The sequence below is a fragment of the Haemaphysalis longicornis genome, unplaced genomic scaffold (assembly GCF_048455015.1).
Source record: "Haemaphysalis longicornis isolate Haplotype H1 unplaced genomic scaffold, Haemaphysalis longicornis Haplotype H1 scaffold_2, whole genome shotgun sequence".
NCBI lineage: Eukaryota > Metazoa > Arthropoda > Arachnida > Ixodida > Ixodidae > Haemaphysalis > Haemaphysalis longicornis.
In genome coordinates, this window is record NW_027526295.1 from 233,057,976 (window position 1) to 233,079,049 (window position 21,074).

The 21,074-nt window shown below is 46.8% G+C and overlaps 2 protein-coding genes across 2 annotated transcripts; one reads left to right on the plus strand and one right to left on the minus strand.

Moving 5' to 3' along the window:
- Positions 1 to 6,133: 6,133 nt before the first annotated feature.
- On the minus strand, positions 6,134 to 12,791 carry Fh (frataxin). Its single transcript, XM_077699695.1, has 5 exons — positions 12,447 to 12,791; positions 10,179 to 10,279; positions 9,972 to 10,095; positions 9,797 to 9,894; positions 6,134 to 6,342 (listed from the first exon to the last, which is right to left on the minus strand). Exons 1-5 carry the CDS (start codon positions 12,570 to 12,572, stop codon positions 6,210 to 6,212), a joined length of 582 nt encoding a protein of 193 aa, XP_077555821.1. The 5' UTR covers positions 12,573 to 12,791; the 3' UTR covers positions 6,134 to 6,209.
- Positions 12,792 to 12,933: 142 nt separating this feature from the next.
- Positions 12,934 to 20,966, plus strand: LOC144170119 (F-box only protein 33). The gene is made up of 3 exons (XM_077699694.1): positions 12,934 to 13,449; positions 14,646 to 15,334; positions 19,398 to 20,966. The coding sequence occupies exons 1-3, from the start codon at positions 13,013 to 13,015 to the stop codon at positions 19,682 to 19,684; spliced, it is 1,413 nt and encodes a 470-aa protein (XP_077555820.1). The 5' UTR covers positions 12,934 to 13,012; the 3' UTR covers positions 19,685 to 20,966.
- Positions 20,967 to 21,074: the final 108 nt, after the last annotated feature.

Below are 21,074 nucleotides of genomic sequence, written 5' to 3' on the forward strand. Positions count from 1 at the left end.
GAGGTCGTCGTCTTCTTCGCGGCGAGTCAAAGTCATTCTCAGCGATGCAAAGTCATTCTCAGCATTGTAGACTGTCACAAGCTCAACTGGCGAAGCTTGAACCATAGTAAAGCTTCCGGATTTGTTTATACGTGAGCGCTGAAGGACACATCACCATGTATTTGTGCAAGTTTGAATTGCTTATTTACATGTTCCGCCGTTGCTTTGCGCTGTGCTAGTAGTAGTCATCGTCATATGCATCGACATCATCGCGTTCCTCATATGCCAAACATTACATGCGCGGCAGCGCTTGACAACGGCGCAGGCCACTGCGCGAGCCGGGGACTCTGCGGCCGCCGCGAGGCACGCGCTCACGAGCGCTCGGCATTTTCTGACTCCTGTGGTTTTTAATTGCTAGTATTTTTTTTTCTAAAGCCACTGTGCGTACTGGGAACGCTCGGAGGTCGCTGCGAGGCACGCGCTCACGAGCGCTCCGCATTGTGTTCGCATTTTTTCCTGAAACAACGAACTTACGGCTTGTAAAACAGCTCCGCTGCTAAAATATCAGGCGGTAGTATATTTTTGAGTAAGGCTCTAAAATCATGCACCCCTCCGTCTAGAGAGAGAGAGAGTAAACGTGTTTATTGCGAAAAGCAATGGGGAGGAGTCCTCAGTCCAAGACCCCTTGAGCTTTCCCCGCCTCAACAGCCCTCAACACCAGCAGGCGCTGGTCATTGAGGTCGAGCTGGTCAGAGCTCTCTCCCAAAGCTCGCGAGAAGGAATTGAGGGATTTCGCGAATGTAGTGGGGCGTGCGCGCAGCCCCCTACCATATGAAAGAGCGTCCCGGGGGCTCCGCAGAAGCGGCATAGCGGGGAATATACGGTGGGGTGCAAGATATGGCATTTAGTGGGATGGGGGAAAGTATTCGTCTGGAGTGCACGGAGCTGCCGTTCTTCCTCTTTCGTTAGGTGTTTATGCGGTGCTGGGTAGGTGATACGTCCCAACTTGTAGTGCTGCGTTATTTCGTGATACGTGATCAGCGGGGTTGGCCTCTCTTACTCGCTTCCCGGGGCCCGGCGGGATAACTCTCGGGCCAACAGGTGGGCGGTTTCGTTGCCCGGGACGGCAGAGTGGGCGGGTGCCCATGTGATCATGATAGATCTGTCTGGTGGACGCTGGCAGATGATTTGGTGGGTTGTGCGGTGAATTCGTCCGCATGAGAAGTTGCGGCACGCTTGCTGCGAATCTGTGATGATTACGCTCGCGGTGGTTTGCGTTATGGCGAGAGCGATGGCCGCTTCTTCCGCTTGTAAGGGGTCGTATCCGGGCAGGGTTAGGCTGGTGACGTGCTTATTGTTCTGGACAACCACGGCTGTCATTGCTCTTATGCCGGGATAGGAAGACGCGTCCGTGTACACTGTGGTTGGTTCCCTCCCGTAGTAAGTGTGGATGGCCTTGGCTCTTGCTTCCCTGCGCCCAGAGTGATGCACAGGGTGCATGTTTCTAGGGAGCGGTGAGACGTAAAGCTGTTTCCTGATATTGTGGTCGAGAATTCTCATTTGAGATGTCTGACGCTGCAGAGGGGATGTGAGCCCCAGACGAGAGAGAAGAGTCCTCCCTGTGCTTGTAACTGCCAGCCTCAACCTTTGGCTCGAAAGATGGGCTTCTATGAGCTCGTCGGCTGTATTGTGCAGGCCCAGCTTGAATAGCTTGTCGGTGGCCGTGCTGACGGGAAGTCCGAGTGCCTGTTTGTAGGCCTTCCGAATGATGACATCCAGCCGTTCCATTTCTGACTTGGAGAGAAGAGCGTAGGGTATGGCGTATGTAATTCTTGATATTATGAATGCTTGGACGAGGCGGAGGGTGTCCTCCTCGCGCATTCCCCGTGTTTTGGTGGTCACACGCCTGATCATATGTGTGACTTGGTCCGAGGTATGTTTCAGCCTATTTATTAGGATGGAGTTTGTTCGATCGGCTTGAAAGGTCGTACCAAGGATCTTGATATGCGAGGAGGGAACGATGGTGTGGCCCTCCATGTGGATGGTGACAGTGGGTGGCCTCTGGAGGAGTTTCTTTCTTGTACAAACAAGGAGGAGTTCCGATTTTTGTGGGGCACATTGGAGGCCGCAAGACTTGGCGTAATGAGTGACCGTGTTGGCTGCAGTTTGTAGGCGCTCCTCTATCTCGCCTAGGGATCCTGTCTTCGACCAGATGGTAATATCATCTGCATACAAGCCGTGATGTATGCCCGGAATAGAATCCAATAAGGGAGGGAGACCGATCAGCGCAATATTGAACAACAAAGGGGAGAGCACTGCCCCTTGTGGTGTGCCGCGGCTGCCCAGCAGGATGGGATCTGTGGCTAGGTCTCCCACTTTAAGTATTGCCCTACGATCTGTGAGGAAATCTCTTATGTACTGATACATTCTAGGCCCGCAGTCGAGAGCATTTAGTTGCGAGAGGATGGCGGCGTGTTTAACATTGTCAAACGCCCCCTTGAGGTCCAGCGCAAGGATGGCTGTGGGTGAGTTGCGGGTGGCAGGCAGCATAACCTCTTCCTTGAGCTGGAGTAAGATGTCTTGCGTAGACAGACGAGGGCGAAAGCCAAACATGGTCGTAGGTAGCTTATCGTGATCTTCGAGGTACGTTTGTAGCCGGTTTAAAACGATGTGCTCCAACAATTTGCCTACACATGATGTGAGGGAAATAGGTCGAAGGTTATCAGTGCTCGGTGGTTTGCCCGGCTTAGTTATGAGCCTGACTTCCGCTGTTTTCCATTCATCTGGGAGTAAACCCGTCTGCCAGATGTGATTGAAATAATCCGTTAGCTCAAGCAGGGAAGGGGTGTCCAGATTAGCGAGGGCCTTGTTGGTTATTTGGTCTATTCCGGGCGCCGTATTGCGGCGAAGCTTGTCCAGAGCGGCCGTAACCTCATGCAGATGGATGTCGTCGTCCAGGAGCGGGTTGGGCCTTCCAGAGTAGGGGGGAAGGGGCTCCGTAGGGTGAGTGGGAATATAGCGGGCCGTAAGAGTGGCGAGCAGGTTTCGTGTGCTTCCCGAGTGTTGATGAAGGATTCTGGCCATTGTGCGTTGGGATTCCGTCTTGCTCTTGCCGAGGTCTATAAGAAAACGCAGCAGCTTCCACGTTTTGGAAGTGCTAAGGGAGTTACGCATACCATCGCAGAGGGCGAGCGTTTTCTTTGCACAAAGAGGCGGCATAGCGTGCCGCTTCCTCTGTAAGGTGAGCAATGCGTTTTTTTTAACTTACGGTTGAGCTTTTGTTGAGCTTTTGGCGAGCTTCCCACATGTGGAGGAGCCGCGCGTCCACGCATGGGGCGGTGGTCGACGTCTCAATTACTTTTGTGTGATTTTGGACGTCCTGGTGGAGACGGGCTATCCACTCTTGAAGAGTGATTGGTGGATGATTTGTCGGTTTTTCTCTTGTTTGTCGTTCTTCTCGGAGTTTGGTCCAGTCAGTGAGACATGCCGTGCCGAGTTTGACTCGGTACTCTGTGCCGTGTATGGTGGTGGCCAAGATGGCGTGGTCACTTCCTAAATATTCTCCGAGGTGCGCCCAGTCCGCATGAGAGATGTGTCTAACGACGACGAATGTTGAACGCGATGCTTTCTCGTGACGGATTGTTTGGTTATCGGCTGAGCACGTGCGCTCCTCTACAAATGCAAGAGCGGGCGGTTAAGTCCGAGACACAGCCCTCTAAAATCTCCCGCACACTAGATAGAGAGAACGGCAACTGGAAAAACATCACTGAAGTCCATCACCGAGGTCAGCTGGCACGCCGGGGGCCGCGGGAAGTTGCAAGCGCTTTTGAGGACTATACTCTTTTCAACTAACAAACCGAGAACGTCCTCAGCGAGCTCCAAAAAATTTCTGACGACTTAATAGAAGCAATCAACTCTCCCATAACCGCAGCTAAGGTAGAATCCGTAATAGAAAAACACCCCCAAAAATGCCCGCCAATCGACCCTGTGAAGGTGGTGGGAAAACGAAGCTGTAAACGTGCTTTCTCTCTCTCTCTCTGTCTGTCTCTCTCCACTTTATCGTGTCACTCCCCCTCCACTTCCCTTCCCCCGCACTGGGTTGTGTGCAGGTGAGCTCCCTGCCGAGCTCAAAATATCCCCAGTGCCTTTCCTTTCCTTTTCCTCTCTCGCCAGCCAACCCCCCCCCCCCCCCCCCCCCCCTTCCCACCACAAGGATTATCCGTGCGACGTCACTTGAATTTACACACGTGGCTCTACAAAGAGTGAAACCAGAGACAAGTGAAATGCACTTAACCACACCAGCAAAATGTTTTGTCATGGCACCCATGATCAGTATTGACGCTTTGTTGAAGAAAGACATCTTGTCCCTTTTATGCCGCGCAAATGTTGGCGTCGAACCAACCACTCGAGCGTCGAACCAACCACTCCAAAACCGGTCCACTGATCGAAGTTCACCGAAGTGTTCAAAATGCAGGCAAGTATCATTACCCAGTGACAGAAAGGAAAGACGTTGCGGACACTTAAAAATACCGACTTCAATCAAAATAAGCATTCCCCTTTTTTTTAAGCGCCGCAAAAACACGCAGAGGGTCATAATAAATGTAGCTATGCCCACAGTACCGTACAAGGGTCACAAAATCACCTGGCTGAGTATTGCACTGAAACCGAAAGGAACTTGTTGGCGTTTAGGGTCGCCACGTAATCTATCGGCTGGGCTCTTGTATTGTTTCTAGCTTTCTTTTTGTTCTTCGACATTCAAACATGACACTATACAAAAACTTCCAGTTAAGTTTTGATAAACCAAAATATTTGTCACACAATTCTAACCACTTCTGGTGCAAGTTGCGCATTATAGCCAGTGGCGGCGACACCTGTCTTCATGTTTGTTTAGTATTTTCTACCCTACTTTAGAAAATATGCACATACATATTCGTGTTCTCGGTGAGCAAATTTATCGAGCTAGCGAGCTTGTATTTTGTCTTCGGTGTCCCTTTAAAGGGTCATGATGAACTTTAACATAAAAGAACTAGCCCAGGGAAACCCACTCAGCTCTAGTTCAACCACAAAAATGCAACAAATATCGAAAAAATGTCTTTTCATGCTACACGAATGCAGCAGCGATGCAATAAAAGGAAAATTAAAAAACGTAATTAATAAATCCGTAAAATAGAATTAGAGGCCCTGCTACAGTCACAGTCATGCTCCTTGGAAGTGGCTTTAGTCGGCAGCCGCTTATTGTACGAACAAGATCCTGCAACGTCAAAAAGACCAGGCGCAAAACAGGCTGGCAGGTCGCTGCTGCGTCTTCCGTTTTCTTGGATATCAAGATTATTTGTTTGAAGTTTGGGCCAAAGCAGCCTTTATACTGAGGTAAACTGGTATTTTGTGCTCATAATCCCTCTGAACCAAGTTATAAATGGCATTTTAAATGTATGCTATGCTCTTTCGGTTTTGCTTGTGCCTTACCAAGCTTTTCAATGTGCCAGAAAAGAAAAATTTCATCCTGCTTTTTTTTTTCTCCGTCACGTGCGTAAAAGACCTGACGGCCCATCAGTTCTACGCTGCATGTGGTTGACCTTCACGTGTACACAATTCTCCTTGGTTGCAGTTAGACAGTAACATCAATAAAACACACTAACCAATGAAAAGTAAGTAATCACATGGTCATGAGTACTTGTGGAGAAATACTTCAAGAGAATATTTTCACACTTCTTCAAAGCACCATGGTCACGATGAAACATAACCATCCTTCTAGAATGCACTTGAGCAACAGTCAGCCACCATTTCAAATAGCAGCCAGCATTGCCGACATAATGAAACTGGGACAGCTAAACATTGCAAGCTGCCTCTACAAGCAGAAAACTGGGCCAGATGGCAAGCTCTACAATTGAAAGAGTGCAACAAATACAATAAGAAGAAGGGGCACCCTGCGTCATTATGTCAGAGACAAAGAGTCTCTCTAACAAGTCACGACCATATTGCTGTGGCTAGAGCCTCCGTGTTTTGCCACTGTATTTGATGCACAGTTTTTGTTATTTCAATGTATGCTTTATCTGTCAGTGCTCTTCATTTGTTCCACCATACTGCAGGGAAACCTCGAGCACAAGCTGTGCACAAGTGCTTTTTGGCTGAATCTAATCAAAAATCACAAAAATGAATAGCCACTGCAACAAAATTTTATTTACAGTACATACACACCATGGGGATCTACAGTCTCAGTCCACGGTGGGCTATATGTTACAGTCAAAGTCCACAGGCTTTTTCAACAATGCAGACAACTCGCTTTGCAAAAGGTCACGGAGAGAGACACCATCGTGCTTGTATATCCACTTGTTCCCCACAAAGTCATACCTCTTTGGACCACTGAAACAGAAATACCATTCTGCAGTTAACTCTTTCGTTACCACGCCTTTCAAATCGATCACCGGTGATCGATGATTTATAATGCCTATTTAAACATGTTGTAGTCGTTTCTCGTACACCTAATGTGGCCAGTGGTTAGTCTAGACACTGCCCTTTTAGAATCAGTTTAAATTTTCCCGCTCCGCCGACATTGAGATTTTTGAGAGCGTTTTTTGCGAGCTAAGATGCGTGTGTTTTTGAGAAAGGGGGCGTGGCTGCTGCACTTGAGAAAAAGGGATGCAGATCATGGTTAGGCTGCATTACCATAATAATTTTTTGTCAAAAGGCTCCTGGCAAGTCAAATACCAAATAATGCGGTCAGCTTTGTTTTCCGACGGCGTTGAGAGGTGATAATTACTTGAAAATGGCCCCAACTATTCACTAATGATCTTTGGTTCAGACAAAGGGCAGCTTTATTCTCCCAAAGCTTATTTCTGATGGTCCCCCGCATGTCTAGCAAGTGTGCCTGCCATTTTCAACCAGTTTCCCGCAGTTTCGGTTTCGTTTTTGCATTGCGCAATTCATATTTGGCGCTACTACGCAGTTACCCAACTTCAAGCTCATTTGCCATGGCGCCTCTGTTGCCCGCTACTGCTCCTCAAAACAAGCATGCCGCTCGCGCTTCCACTATATCTACGCCTTGCTTCTGCGATAACAGCTTCCGCTGAAAGTCAAACGATAACACCAAGTCGTCGGGTATCAGTCCAGACGAGGAGAACGCTTCCAATTGGCCTCGAACACCGCCAGCTGTTCACCGGCCAGTTTCGGTTTCATACGAGGGTGTTTCCGGAGGTCTAGTGTCGCTTTTTAGTAGTACTGTCTATTCTGACGAAGTCTCCAACAGCCTTGTATTTGTTTCTTTTCAAAATAGTTAGGTGGCGCTGCAATGTAGTAGGCTCGTAGTGCTGAACTCGCTTCACAGCCCGACGGCGGCTTGGTGAAAGCTTGCTGGGCATGATTCTAGCGCATCATACCTTATTCCTGCAAGCAGGGCTACCGTAGTGAGTCAGAACATGATAATAAACCGCAAATGAAAGTTGTGACTGATAAGTGATCATCAGAACGTCAACAAGCATCCACCAAAGAGTTTGGTTCTCAACTCCAAGCGGATGTTTTCACATCGCTTGCTTGCCTTCAATATTGTGCCGGTCATAATCATTGACAAGGTGTTTTTACATCATGTGGAGGCTAATTTGGGCCTTTAATAATGTCACACCACCAGATTTCGTCTATAGAACCATACAAAATAGCAAAATTTGAAATAGTGATTGGGCTTCACCACATGGCACGGGCACCACGCGTGCTAACATTTTCTTTTATATCTGACATATTGTACTGCGCAACTCAATTTTTTTCTAGGACGGGTTTTTGAAATGTCTACCTACAAAATTTATATTCTAAATTTTTTCTACTACTTGTCGTTTATTATACACAGCTTACTTTTGTCTTATTTTCTTCGACGCGTGGACAAAAATTTCGAATGCGATCATTTTTTTCGCAATCATTATTTAGGAAAACAATATTAAAACTGGTGTCGTTGGAAAGCGCGTGGAATAATCTGCATTTTATGCCACTGGAATGTGTGCCTAACCAATATGTATAGCACAAAAAAATGTTTTGTTAGACCCTTCAAAATTGGTCAATTTCCCGCGGTAACGAAAGAGTTAACCCTTTGAAGGTAAAATTTTTTCGTCAAATGCGACCCACCGGGGTTGATTTTTTTTATTGCCGATTTAAACTCTTTGGAAGAATCTATTTCGAGAAAATACTATAATTTTTTTAGGGTGACCACAAAGTGACAAAAAATTTGTTTGTGTTGTTACACACATGTGGTGTATTCATAAGCAACCAAGAAAAATTCTAAAAAAAAAAACCTTATACGACTTTTTAAAATTTATCAGCTTCGTGGCCGCAAGATGCAGGAAGCGCGTGGAGGACGAGACCGAAATTGAACTGAAGTCGCTGTGCTCCTGCACGTAAACGGATGCACAAATGATAGCCGGTGCACCACTGTACTAAACCATAAAAAAAAGAGAAGAGCCATTGGCACAAGAAAAAAAAAATTCATGTATTTATGCAGTATGGTAGCACATGCCAAGCGAGAGAAATGATTGAAAAAGGCACGCTTTTTAAACATACTGGCAATGATGTATATGTACGTCACTGACCATTTTGATGGTGTTTGCAAGGGATGTACATGTACGTCATTGACCCTTGAAGGGCTAATGAGGGGGTCAGGATGCAGCTTCCTTTGAAACTATGGAGCACATATGGTCCCATATACCATGGTTTAAGTAATACCTCTCACAAAAATTTTTTAATCCAATTAGCATTAATAGAGTTATTCAGTATCAAAAGCCCCTATTTCCACCCTCTTCTCCCAAACCACCTTAGTGTTTTTAAACGTGCAGTACCACTGTGCTGGCTCAAAATGGTGACAGATTTGATCTTGCCAAAGATACCTCTTGGGACAAAAAGGTAATGCTTAAAAAAGGGGGAGCCATTAAAATAAAAGCATAAATGTAATGAATGCGATAGCATATAAGCTTGCTACAGGCAACACTAATCAACTTTCCAGCACCAAAGGAGCCTCATTGAAGGCGAGTAGTTTACATAAGAACAGCACTTGTTCTCACCAAAGGCGATTGAAAAAGCTATTCGATAGCAGGAATGTCTGTTGTGTGTCGTCCGAGTGCAGAATGATGGCAGAGATTCAGAACAGAAGCAGGAAAAATGTTACAAACTTTGAAGACAGACTGGCCAGATTATCTGCTACAGTCAAAATGCTTTCGAGCAAGGCTTCAATATTATGCTTCCTTGTGAAAATAAGTTTTGTGTGTGTGTGTGCACCCCTAATTAATAAAATACACTAAAGAAATGAAAGCTTTTTGAGTCTCTAATTTATCTGCTTCCTTCACACAGCACTTTTCGCAAGTTTCAAAGCCATCCCACCTAACACTACAGCTAAAGAAATCCTGCGTTAGTTTTAATTTTGTACATATAAGAACGGCTCAATGAATCACATTTCTTGCAGACAATAACAAGCTCAATTGCTAAGTTGGAGCTCATTGCCAGAGGATTTTCCTAGCACTGAAGCCTCAAAGCTTCAATAGACTTTTGCATTGACGCCATTTTTGTAACATTTATTAATCACTGAGTCAATCATATACATAACAAGGAAATGTTGCACCAAAGGTTGAGATTTTGGTTTGCGTTTGTTTTATTTCAGCCCCTTGCGGCATCGTTTTTCTCATAACCAGGCGCTGTTGTACTCGAGTCTTTCTAACTTTTGAATGTGTTATATCTGTGTACGAGTCTGTGCGGCACCTTTCAATTCTTTTCATTCTCTTCTACCCTTGTATTTACTAAAATGTGTAAAAGCAGGTTATTTTAAAGCATACAAGCAAGCTCCAACCTGACAGGTGAGGACAGCCAGATCTGCCTGTTCGGAGTCTGCTTATTGATGACGTAGGTGCCGTGCCTGCGTCCCAGGTGCACAGTTAGGACACCATCCTGCACAGAACAGAGTTTCTCTTATTACCCCCCAAAAAACACAGTTTAGTAACTCCAGTGCATTGCACTTCACTCACACTCAGTGCAAGGTCAGCTTCGGGTACATCACTAAGTTCTTCAATGATTTCATCAAACTTTTCTGCGAGGGACTCCAATGTCTCTCTGGTCAAAGCTTCATATTCAATCTCAGACATGCAGGCCCTGCAAGGATTGCAAAAAAAAAAGGTTTATCCATCACCGCAGGTAATTCAACAACAAAAGTTCAGTCAACGAGGATGCCATACTGATTCAAGACTCCTTGTGATGAAAATTTTCGCCAGGTATTTAAGTATAACCATCCATCACTCCGGTGCTGAGGCATATGACGCTGTGTTGCAGGCGGAGTCTGAAATACAAAAGTTCAGCAAATTGTGACCCGACATGCACAGTAAATTCACTCACCGCGTTGGTCAACTCTCTTCTACTTTGGAAATAAAATGCAAGGTGAGCCGACTTGTACAATGCAGAAGGGCCTTTATGTTAGCCTCAATGCTTTCTATTTTAACCAAGAAAGAATGCAATAAGGAATTGGCAGGTTACAAAAGGGATGGAACAGGCTGTTACCACCCCGTAAAGGCTTTAATCATTGGTGCACAGACAACAGCTATTGAGCATAAGCTGACTGCTGTTTCTTGTCCTCTGACGCTTGACTAAATGAATGGCTGGAACAAGCTTTGGCAGATGATAATAACAAAGATTATAAATTAACATGTAAAAAATCACCGTGTTCCTAACGGTAAGATTAACATTACAATAACGTTACTTTTAAACCAACAAAAACAAATCCGTCAGAACCCGATGAATAATAGTTTGAAGAGTATACGCTAGATTTGGTGCAAATGACACAGAGAGAAAATGGCATTTCTATTGTTGCCAGTTAACGCTCTTATTCCTTAACTTGGTGGTCAATTTCGTATTTTACAAGCTATCCAATAATGAAATTTTAGTTTCAACATCCAATAATTAAATCTTAGTTTCAACTTGCTGCCCTAATGGACTCCAGTGGAACACCAGTGCAATGGCCCTGGTAAACACGGCAGGAGCAGTGGCCAATGCTCGATCAGTAAAATGGAGTTCACCAATGGCTGTACCGCTGACCCACGAGCGATGACCCGAGGGTAGGTGAGAGATAAGCAGTAATTTGTTGTCACCACTGACCCACAAATTACATTCCAGTGAATAAGTGACTCCCCAGCAACCGGAACCACCAGGGAGTTACTGGTAACTGCTGCAATTTCTTTTCTGGATGATTTATTGAAGACAGACCAAATTTTAGCATTCACAAGGCCCAGTAGAATATCAGCTTTAAAGGGGCCCTGCAGCACTTACCATCGACTACTAGGAATGTATTTTGGGGTAAAGTTTATTGTCCCAGCATTCTCATCCCACAAGAATTATGAAAATTTGTTCACTATCACCGAAACTACACGCGATGAGAAATCGCGCATAATCGTTCTCTCTCAACTCGACCGCGGACAACGCGACGAAAGATGCGCGCTTTTCCGCGGCCTTCGATATGTTATAGGCCGGGGAGTTTTCTCCTATTCTCTGAAACGTGGAGGGGTCTGTTTCCGGTCTGGTGCCACAAAAAAGCAGGCATCGGTGCCTGCTCGCAAGCAAGCGCTCGGGCTGGTGGGGTGTTTTTGAAGCAATGAACGTTTGTTGTCGAGTGGCCTGCTTGAAAGGGAAGTACTGAGCTCATCACCCAAACTCCGCACGCACTCAAAACAAAAAAGAAACGGCAAAACTGTGCCTACAGGTCAGGCATAGAAGAGGTTCAAACTTAGCGCCGACGACAACGGATTGTCACAGGAAATGTGAGAAATTAGCCGTGAAGTTGACCAGTGACAGCCGATCGGACAGCCATGGCCTCAATGACGTCGTTTAGGCCATGCCAGGGGTGCATAATGAGGAGAACAGAAGAGAGCGCGGTTGGTTTTTCCGCGTGTTTCACAGCGATTTGCGCGCTCACCGCTTCACGTGCACGTGTAATATTTGGCTCAGGTATTTCTGGTAGTGTAAGCTAAGCAGGTTTACTTGCACTGCTGAAAGAGTGTTGCAGGGTCCCTTTAAGATAGTTACGGCGTGATACAAAAGAAGGAAAACGAAGGCGTGGGTGTATTATGAAAATGAAACAACACAAAATCAGCTACGTTGCGATCACATAATTGAAAACGTGAAACCTTGCAGTTACACACTTCATTGCAACAGCTAGGCGTCGTAGCGCCGATGGTGCGCGTAAGCTCTCCCCCGCTCTGGTGCACTTTTTTCGGAAGGGTACGGCCTTTTAAATTTGAAAACAAAACACAAACAAAATAAAGGTCAGGGTGACAAAAAGAAACACGAACTAGAGGCCTTTTCCATTCTCCGGAGATCGCGTATGCACTACTTTCAAGGAGAAATGAGAAATGAGGGTATACAAGAACTCTTAACATCTCGACAACCACGCGGCATAGATTAGTCACCACTTCGTACGATTAGACTAAACAGACATCAGCAGGCAGACAACTAACGCATCTCTTGTAGACTGTGAGTGCGCATGCTGGCGTCCACGAAGCTGAGATGCCGGCCTTTGCTCTGCACCTCGTCAGCGAAGTCCAGTGTTTTCTCCTGATGAAAACTCGCAGCAGACTGTCCATCGCTCGCAGAAAACCCGTGGCAACGCGTGTGCCGCAATGTGCATAAGCGTTGATAGTTACTGTATTACGGCGCGCAGAACATTACCGACCTTCGCACATGAGCGACATTAGGGTCACATTCGTATGTTGCTGATGACGGTAAGTAATTGCGCTGTTTCGTCATTAGGCTGTAACTAGACGTTTTCGTAACATTAGAAGCAGCCGCAGTCTGCGGAAGCAGCAAAACATTTGTCGATGTCAGCGCCACTGTACAGCGTCCTTATTTTAATCGTTATTATTAACAAAGGCAACTCAGATGCTTTTGTTATTACAAATACTTCCATAAAACTTTATAGTTTGTGTTCTTGTTACGCGTAAGTTGTTTCTATTTTTGACAGTAAAAACGGTGTTTACTCGTTCTCTTTGCGACAAGCCTTGGTTTATGTGGGCAATGTGTTGTAATGTCGGTGGGGTGGGCGCACGGGGACTTCGCCGCTTTGCCGACCGTTGTCCTAGTCGAAATTTTCGAACATCTCTCGTTCAGTGACAAATTGCAGGCTTCATCTACCTGTCGAGCCTGGAGGGAATGCCTCTTTCACCCAAGATTTTGGACGACTCTTACGATCCGATTTAGCCGCAAACGAAACGCCTGGCGGAAAGCGGAGTTCTTAGCCAAGAAATGCGGGCGCTTCGTTCGCCACTTCACGCTGGAGTTCGACTGTACGAGTCCTCAGATAGTACAGCAATGCATCGCCGTGCTCGCTTTTCTCGGAGAGAACCGTCAACTGGCATCGCTCTGTCTCCGTCCGACTGCCTGCGTAGTCGCCTGGCCTCTTTACCCCTGCGACGGCTCGAGGTGCGCAGGCAATGAAAACGAAACCATTGGCATTTACGACAGGTGAGTGGACCTTAACAGCTTCGATTCTCTACCGCGAAGGCAATCGCAAGCTGATCGTGAATGAGCCCTTCGTTGCTTTGTGCTCAACGCCTGTTGCTAGCATCCCCAGGGACATCACGTGATGTTACTGAATTTTGAGAAGTGTGTTTAGTGTGGCCTCTTACTATAAAAGGACAATATAGTAAACGCTGTTACGCGTGCTTTTTTTGTAGGTGAGGTCATCCTGCACTACCTTAAAGCTCTGAATGACTTGACATATTGTGCGCCCAGCTGTGTCCTAGCGAGGCGGGTTTTTCCGGCTTTGAGTTATTGCTGTGTCGAAGTGTGCGTACGTAGGGAGTGCCCGGATCCCGGAGTCTAAAGATATCTCAGGCTTACCCGGAACCCATGATACCAAATTAAAGTACGTTTGGCGTAGCCGGTGAATGCCAGCACTGATTTAGTGGTGAATCGAGCGAGACCTTCGCTAGCACAGGTAATGATGCGAACAACGTAACTCCTCAGGCGACACATCCCAGGTACAACCAGTACACGCATACAACTACGTGGACCACTGTAGGTGGTGAGTGGCATGCCGCCATGTAGCAAAGAAGCTCGTGAAGTGCGTACACCCGGCGACAAAAACCGCCAGACGCGCGGGTGCAAAAACGCATCGCCACGCCTCCTTACGTTGCAGTTCTGCTGACCAGACACAGCATTGCGCATGCGCAACGCTTATCGCTTGCTAACGAGACATTTTCCTGATAACGTGCTGATAATTTGCAGCGTTTGGCTCTAGGGTTCGCTTTCTTTACACTTTGTCACAGGGGGGTTCTCCCGCTAACCTTTATTGGGTTTCTTTTTGGTTTTATTCAGGGCTTAAATATGCCTTCTCTGCTCTGTAGGCAGAAACGGAACGCTATCTTCTGAGCAGAGTGGCGAAAGTGTCGGGTGTAATAATGATCCTCCCGAGCAACCTGGTCAAGTCTGGCCAGCATTAAAATTTGTGTAACGTGTTTATGGTGGTATATAGAATGCAACATTGCTGTGTCCCACAAATAATGTGTAATTGAATGTTAAAAAATAAAGCCACACAGCAACGTGTTATCTGTAGCAGCAATCAGAGCAGTTATTGTGGAGCTTAATTCATTGTCGATCTGCTGAATACCTGTCCTGCCTGAGCCCCCGGTGTTATAGAGGACCCCCATGCCATGCAGGTTTCTCGAGGTCCTCAGGCAAGTGATCCGCACTACAGACCACTTGGAGCACTTCTCCCTGGGATGCCTCGAGGACCTCTTTCACCACTGCGACGGCTTCCTGACGCTGCTGAGCCTGCACCAGCGGCGCTCGCTCTCCCAGCTGCACCTGGCGAGCGTGAAGCAGGACCCCGACCACTACCCCATTCCCGAGATCCACTTCCGGCACCTGCAGCAGTTCGAGCGGCTGACGACCCTGAGCATCGACTACGACTACGTCTGTGACCAGCTCCTGCTGCTGCTGAGTGAACGTGGCCTGCTGTCAGAGTTCGGGGTGCACGTGCATGGGCTGGACGAGCAGCAGACGGTGTGCGAAGGCTCTTGGCTCGAGCTAAGGAGGTGCTGTCCGAAGCTGCGCGTCACCATCACTCTTCTGCACACCTGCGAGCCCTGGGGCGCCATCAAGGGCCTCCTGTGTGCTGCCATTCCACTGGTCAAATTCCAAGCTTTCTTCAGCGATGCATTTCAGAGTGATGTCGTGGACCTGCTCTCGGCGCAGTATGCCGAGACATTGGAGGTGCTGGCGGTCGTGAGCGCCCTCCTGGCAAGTGACGGAGGAATGCCCCGGCGCACATTTTCTGTGCGTGCCGAGAGTCCAGTGGTGATGCTGACCTGGCGCTGCCATCGGCTGAGCAGTCTTAAATTAGTCGGTGAGTTCCGTAATGAGGCGGTGTGCCACTATCTCAAACGCATACGTTGAGGCAAATGGAGCTTGACGTTGAGCTCTAATGGAGACGAGACACGAAAAGCAGGAGATGTGCGGTGGGTGTAAGTTCAATAACGTGTCTTGCACAGGCATGCATGCCAGTAATGCCACAATGTGCAAGGAAAGGGAAAGTGCAGGCAGCTGCTACTACACATCAGCTGAGGTCCAGTGAACTTTAATTTCTTGGCTAGGTTTAATACCCCACAGAAAAATGCCCTAGTACAACAAAAGGCCATTAGAGGTTAGGGGTGTGCGTTGTTGTCACAATAGGTTTGAGAGGTAAGGCGCATCCGGTGAAAAGAAATGAGGGGCGATGGCATTGCATGAAGACCAAAAGCAGTGGTGAGACAGCTGTGCATATTGTGCAGATTTGATACAAATTTGTTTTCCTGCGCCAGGCTGCTCCAAAAGCTTGAAAATTGCAAAAATTACGCCAAACTGCTCCAAAACAGCTGCTGCCGTCAATTTCAGTGGGGAAAAATTCTTACTGACGGCATAATTTTCGAGCACCCCAAGATGATGCTGTTTGTATAGGTTTAATTGATTAATCATTCAATAAAAAACCTGCATAAAATTGTCCTCAAGATAGTTTTTTCGAAAGTCACAATGTCCGGTTGCACATGTTATATTCTGTGCGTCTTTAAAGTTTTCCCATCGAACACCATTGCAAAGTACTGTAGAAAAAATACTTATGTGTACTGTGGCGTCAAAATACTTGTGCAAGTTGATGAAAAAACTGCAATTTTTGGAGCGCCGTATCTCCATAACGACATTACTGGGCGCCGCCATCTTGTTGGGGTGAAGATGTGAAAACGTGGCCTCCGGGCGAAGCAGTTGCTTGTGGTTCAGGCAGAGTGCTCTTCGCTGATTTCTACCTTGGTTTTAGTTATGGGGGTGGCTGGGTTTACATTTAGTCATTTGATCTGTTGCGGGAAGTTGCAGGTCTCGAAAGACGGGAGTTCTTCAAAAACAACATGGCGCCCGTGAATTCGCCGTGTTTCGGCCTTGTGTGTGCATCTGGTGCGTGCTTGAAGGGAAATTTCGGACTCATTGCGGTGTTATAATAAAACGCCGAGTCATTGCTGCCTTTCACAGTGAGCTTGCGAGAGGCGGGAATGGGACGATCGACACTGCAGATGTGGTGGCGCAGGCTACATCGCTGTAAAATGTTCAAGCAGTGATCGATAGCAGGACGGGCTATTATTGCACACTAGCAATAATGGTTCATTTATCTGAAGGGAAATTTAATGCCAAAAGGAAGGTGGCTAAACATACCAACGTTACTCAAATTACGATCTTAGTGAACGTGCACCTTGGGGATTGAAATAGGAGGGCTGGTGTGGTGCGACGACTGCTGTCACCTCGCTTTACGCAACTTTTGCTGTGGCCGTACACTTGTGCGTAAAGACGAGTCTGAGAAAGCAAAAATAACAATTTCGGCATTCACACGATAATGAAAATGCCTAACGATTGCTTAGTTTTTCAGTTCGGTATTTTCAACGGCACCCCACGCTATCTATGCATAGAACCTAAGAATTTTAAAAATGGATTGTAAAAAGGTAGTGCAGTTCGTACCTTGTGATGCTCTGGGAGAAAAAAGGCCGTGTCGGGAGTGCCGTCCGACGGTATTATAAGCACTCCACTATATTGACGTCCACCGGCGTGTAGGGGCAGAATTGCAGAGTCTGGCAGTACATCTCTCTAGATAACGTAGAGCTAGGCAACCTAACCTAAACATAACATAAGATAACCTAACGCACACGAAGAAATCATTTAAAACAGGCATAAAAATTACACCTCAATTAAATAACTAAAAAAAAAAACAACCGAGGCAACAGCCGGTCTCGAACCACTGACTTTGGGATCAAGAAGCTAAGACGTATCCTCTACACTGCAACGACAGACTGTTTCGGCGGTGTTAGCCTAGTGTTAAATATTCGAATGTCGTCGGACGGCACTCTAGCCATGCCTGCAACGATCAGCTAGAGTGCCGTCGGACGGCACTCTAGACACTGCGGAGAAAAAAACTTTATTGAAAGGCTGTTTCAGTGTTATATACGTTCAAAACCGATTAAAAACTACACTTTTCCCCTGTGAGGTGCCAAAATTTTGATCTTTTAGGCTCCCAAGGTGACATAATGAAGGTCGTTCTTCTGCTCCAAATTAAGATTTCACTGCTCCAAAAACTGCTCCCAAATCTGATTCAGCTGTCTCACCCCTGCAAAAGCAGTGTTCATAACGATGGGGCGGTTGCACCAGAAAATGCACAAATTATTTAAAAAAAACTAGAGTCCCTTCATGCTTTACAAAAGTTCCAGTCCACTTAGGTGGTGTGAATTTCAATGGTGGTGGTTGGTGTGTCCGGCTGGCAACACGGTGCTCAGGACAGTACATCACGGATTGTAGCCAAGGCATGCATTGCTACACTTTACAAACCAGGCCAGGAAGATGCTGTGGGCTTGGCATTGGGTCTTTCTGGCTGGTTGCATGCAGCCGTAAATCCACTGTGCACTCTGCTTCCCCTACAGCCAACGTGCCTTCCTTCCTTGGCTTCCATTTTTCCACACTTTATTTTCTTTGCCCGTATGGTGTCATTGGCATGTACGCTTTTTTATTTCTCGTGCTAAGCTGTGAGACTAGTCACAGTCGCTGACTGTTGCAACAGTGCCTACCCACAGTGTCTTTCTTGCACTGTATCCTCCTCAGAGCTTCTTATTGGGGGCAATTTTTTCAAAAAGTCAGGTTTTGTATTGCAAAGTCTCTCACAAAAGCACGCTCTTTAAAAAATAATTGCACCGTTAAAGGCCGCTGTATGAAAAATGCTACCATCAGGCGTAGCTGGCGATAATCTACTGCGTTTTCCCGAAAGCGGCACAAGGCTATAAATTTTTTGCCGCTGTTCAGTGATTTGCTGCGCTTACTGCTACACGAGAACGTGTGACATGTAGCAGGGTTTGTAGTTGGGCAAGTTGGTACATCTTCGATGCGTCTTCCGTTGCGTTTAACGTTCCCTCTGTTTGCAAATAAGCTAATTTATTCACTGCCCATGCTCATGGCTACTCTTTGAAAACATTTTATCTATATACAGTCGTGTATCGTTTGTATGTAACCCGTTAATATGGACGAAATTTTCGGCGACCGATCTCTAGCCGTGCAATTCTGCCCCGTTAATATAAAAACACGCAGTACAGACTATGGACGGATATTTTGGGGACGGATCGCGGAAATACAGGCATTTTTGTATTGTTATTACGGACGCGAGTGCACAGAGGAAGAAATAGAAACAATGACTAGTGACCCCCGGTGGCCCCAGCACCTACCAGGAATTCACTTTTGGCAGAAGCATACAAAGCTGAAGCATGAATGTACCTCGAAACACGTTCCTTTCAGAAACATTGAATTGAATCGACAACATTCGTGATCATCGAAAAACACTCCTAAGGTACTGGCGACAGGGTGACACCCCTTACGTATTAAGCAAGTTCGCCCGGTGCAACATTCGCTGGAAAGTGCAAGTCCTGAGGCTGAAAACAAGATACCAACACTATAATAGTTTGTGCCAATATTCGCTGCGCATAAAAGGCAAGACTGTACGGTTCTTTGGTCAGCTCAGCGAATTCAAAAGTGAGACACTTTCAGCATCTGTTCGATGTGTGAAAGCTCTGCTATGGAACAGGGAAATCCGATGGATGACCTTCCGAAGTTGCTTTGTGAAGCCCTTTGACAACTAGGTGCAAAAAACCCAAATGAAGAAGCATTGGCCTTCTTCCGAGACCATTCCTTAATGTTGGCGTTTTTGACCTTGATTCATTATTATGGACGACTCGCATTATGGACGATTTTTCTGGGTAACGGAAGCGTCCATATTAACGAGGCATGACTATTCCGTTTTTGTAATCAAATAAACAGTTGTTAGCGCTTGTGTACATCTTTCTTTCACTTTGTCCCATGTTACGCGCTGTTTCGGTCGAGCGCGTGACACGCGATTTGGTCCTCCATCCACGCAGGACACGAGATTGCAGACACGGAGCTGATAGCCATAGCCCGGTTGAGGGGGCCAAAGCTGAAGGAGTTGGTGGTGCCCGCTGATTGCGTCTCTGCCGGTAGCAGCGGGGGACCGTACTACACCGAGCTCTGCCCCGCCGATGTGAAGAACCTCGAATCGGAGGTCTCCCTGGGCCTGCAGCGGTCCTGGACACTGACCAACCTCCAGTCGCCAGTCCGAGACGAAATGGAGGAAGTTCGGAGCTACATGAGTTCTTTACAGGAGCTCCAGGGTTATGCCGCTGTGTAGCAATGCCCGCAGCACCGCAGCCGCTCGTGTCCGGAAGGCACTGCCTGCTTGGGCCACCTGCCATTTGCTCATTCCACGCCGGCCTGTAGTTTCGGGGTTACGTGTTCAGTTTTCCTGGAATTTTCCAGGGAGTAGCCTCCGGGCAGTTGTTTACGACACGAGTGGCTGCATATACGCTTGCGACCGTCGTTGAAGTACCTGTACAACTTTTATTCCATGGGGGAGGAATTGCGAGACGGTTGCCTTCCTATACAAGAAGCCCCCGGTGACCGATAATAACCCAATGTTGTTGGAACAGCAAAGCACATAACACTCATCACTCTGTTGATGTGTGTAGCCCTGGGAAAAGGAGGCTGTCTGTTATATCCAAGACATCACTCGTTTTAGAACTGGTTGTTTTTGTGGCTGCGCTGCAGCTGAGATCCTGTGCGTGGACTGACAGCAGTAAAGTCTTTTTGTTGAGCCACCTGTGATGATGCAAATGTGATATTCCTGCCGGCTTTTTACAAGCCGGCAGTGTGGTCTCAAGGTTTTTCATGTGTGCCAAGTTAGAACATTGCCACCTGACACATGCCTACCAACCGAACACCACATACACAGGACATACCTCTCGCACAACGTGATCCCAGGGTTGGTGCCACGCAAAAATTCCAAGTTGCGGTGCTCCGTCGCCGGCAACAAAGCTGCAAAACTGCCCTGTCGGACGGCTCGCTATTGTTGAGAGACTTGCTGTTGTTTAACATCAAATCTAAAGGTTCCATCCAAGACAAAATGATGCACTATATCCAAACTAAGCAGAGATTGCTTACGGCCCTCACACGTTGTTCGTTTTAACGGGTGCCGTCGCAGTCATCCTGTTCTCTGCAGTCAGATATTTCCACACTAACACACTGTGGCCAACGTGTTCAGAGATCTATGTTCTGTCTGTGCCTCTGCAATATCGATGCATGGCACACCCCGCTAACATTTGTTAACCCAGCAAGAGGTATAATATATTTTGACTGCAAATTTTTTTAGATATGTAACTCGAGCACATCGTTATTTGCAGTGCGTTTTCACGGATCATGGTTTTACTGAGTGGATGGCTTTTGTATTTCGCGCGCGCACTTTTTGCTTTTGAAAGTGAACAAGGCACAAACCATGCCGTAGTCAACATGTGCTGAGTGAACCGTTGTTTTCAGTGAACTTGTTTTGAAGTGCTTGATGGTGCTCGCAACTAGAGAGTATTTGAACTGGAAGTTATGTTTGTAGCAGACAATTAAAAAGCATTTTAAGTACGTTATTATGTGAACTCTTGTTTTATTTTTAAGGTGTGACTCCAAAAGCAGCATGCCCTTCACTATTATGCACGCTACGTCGCCTAGTAATGCACCATGTATGCAGTTCAGCA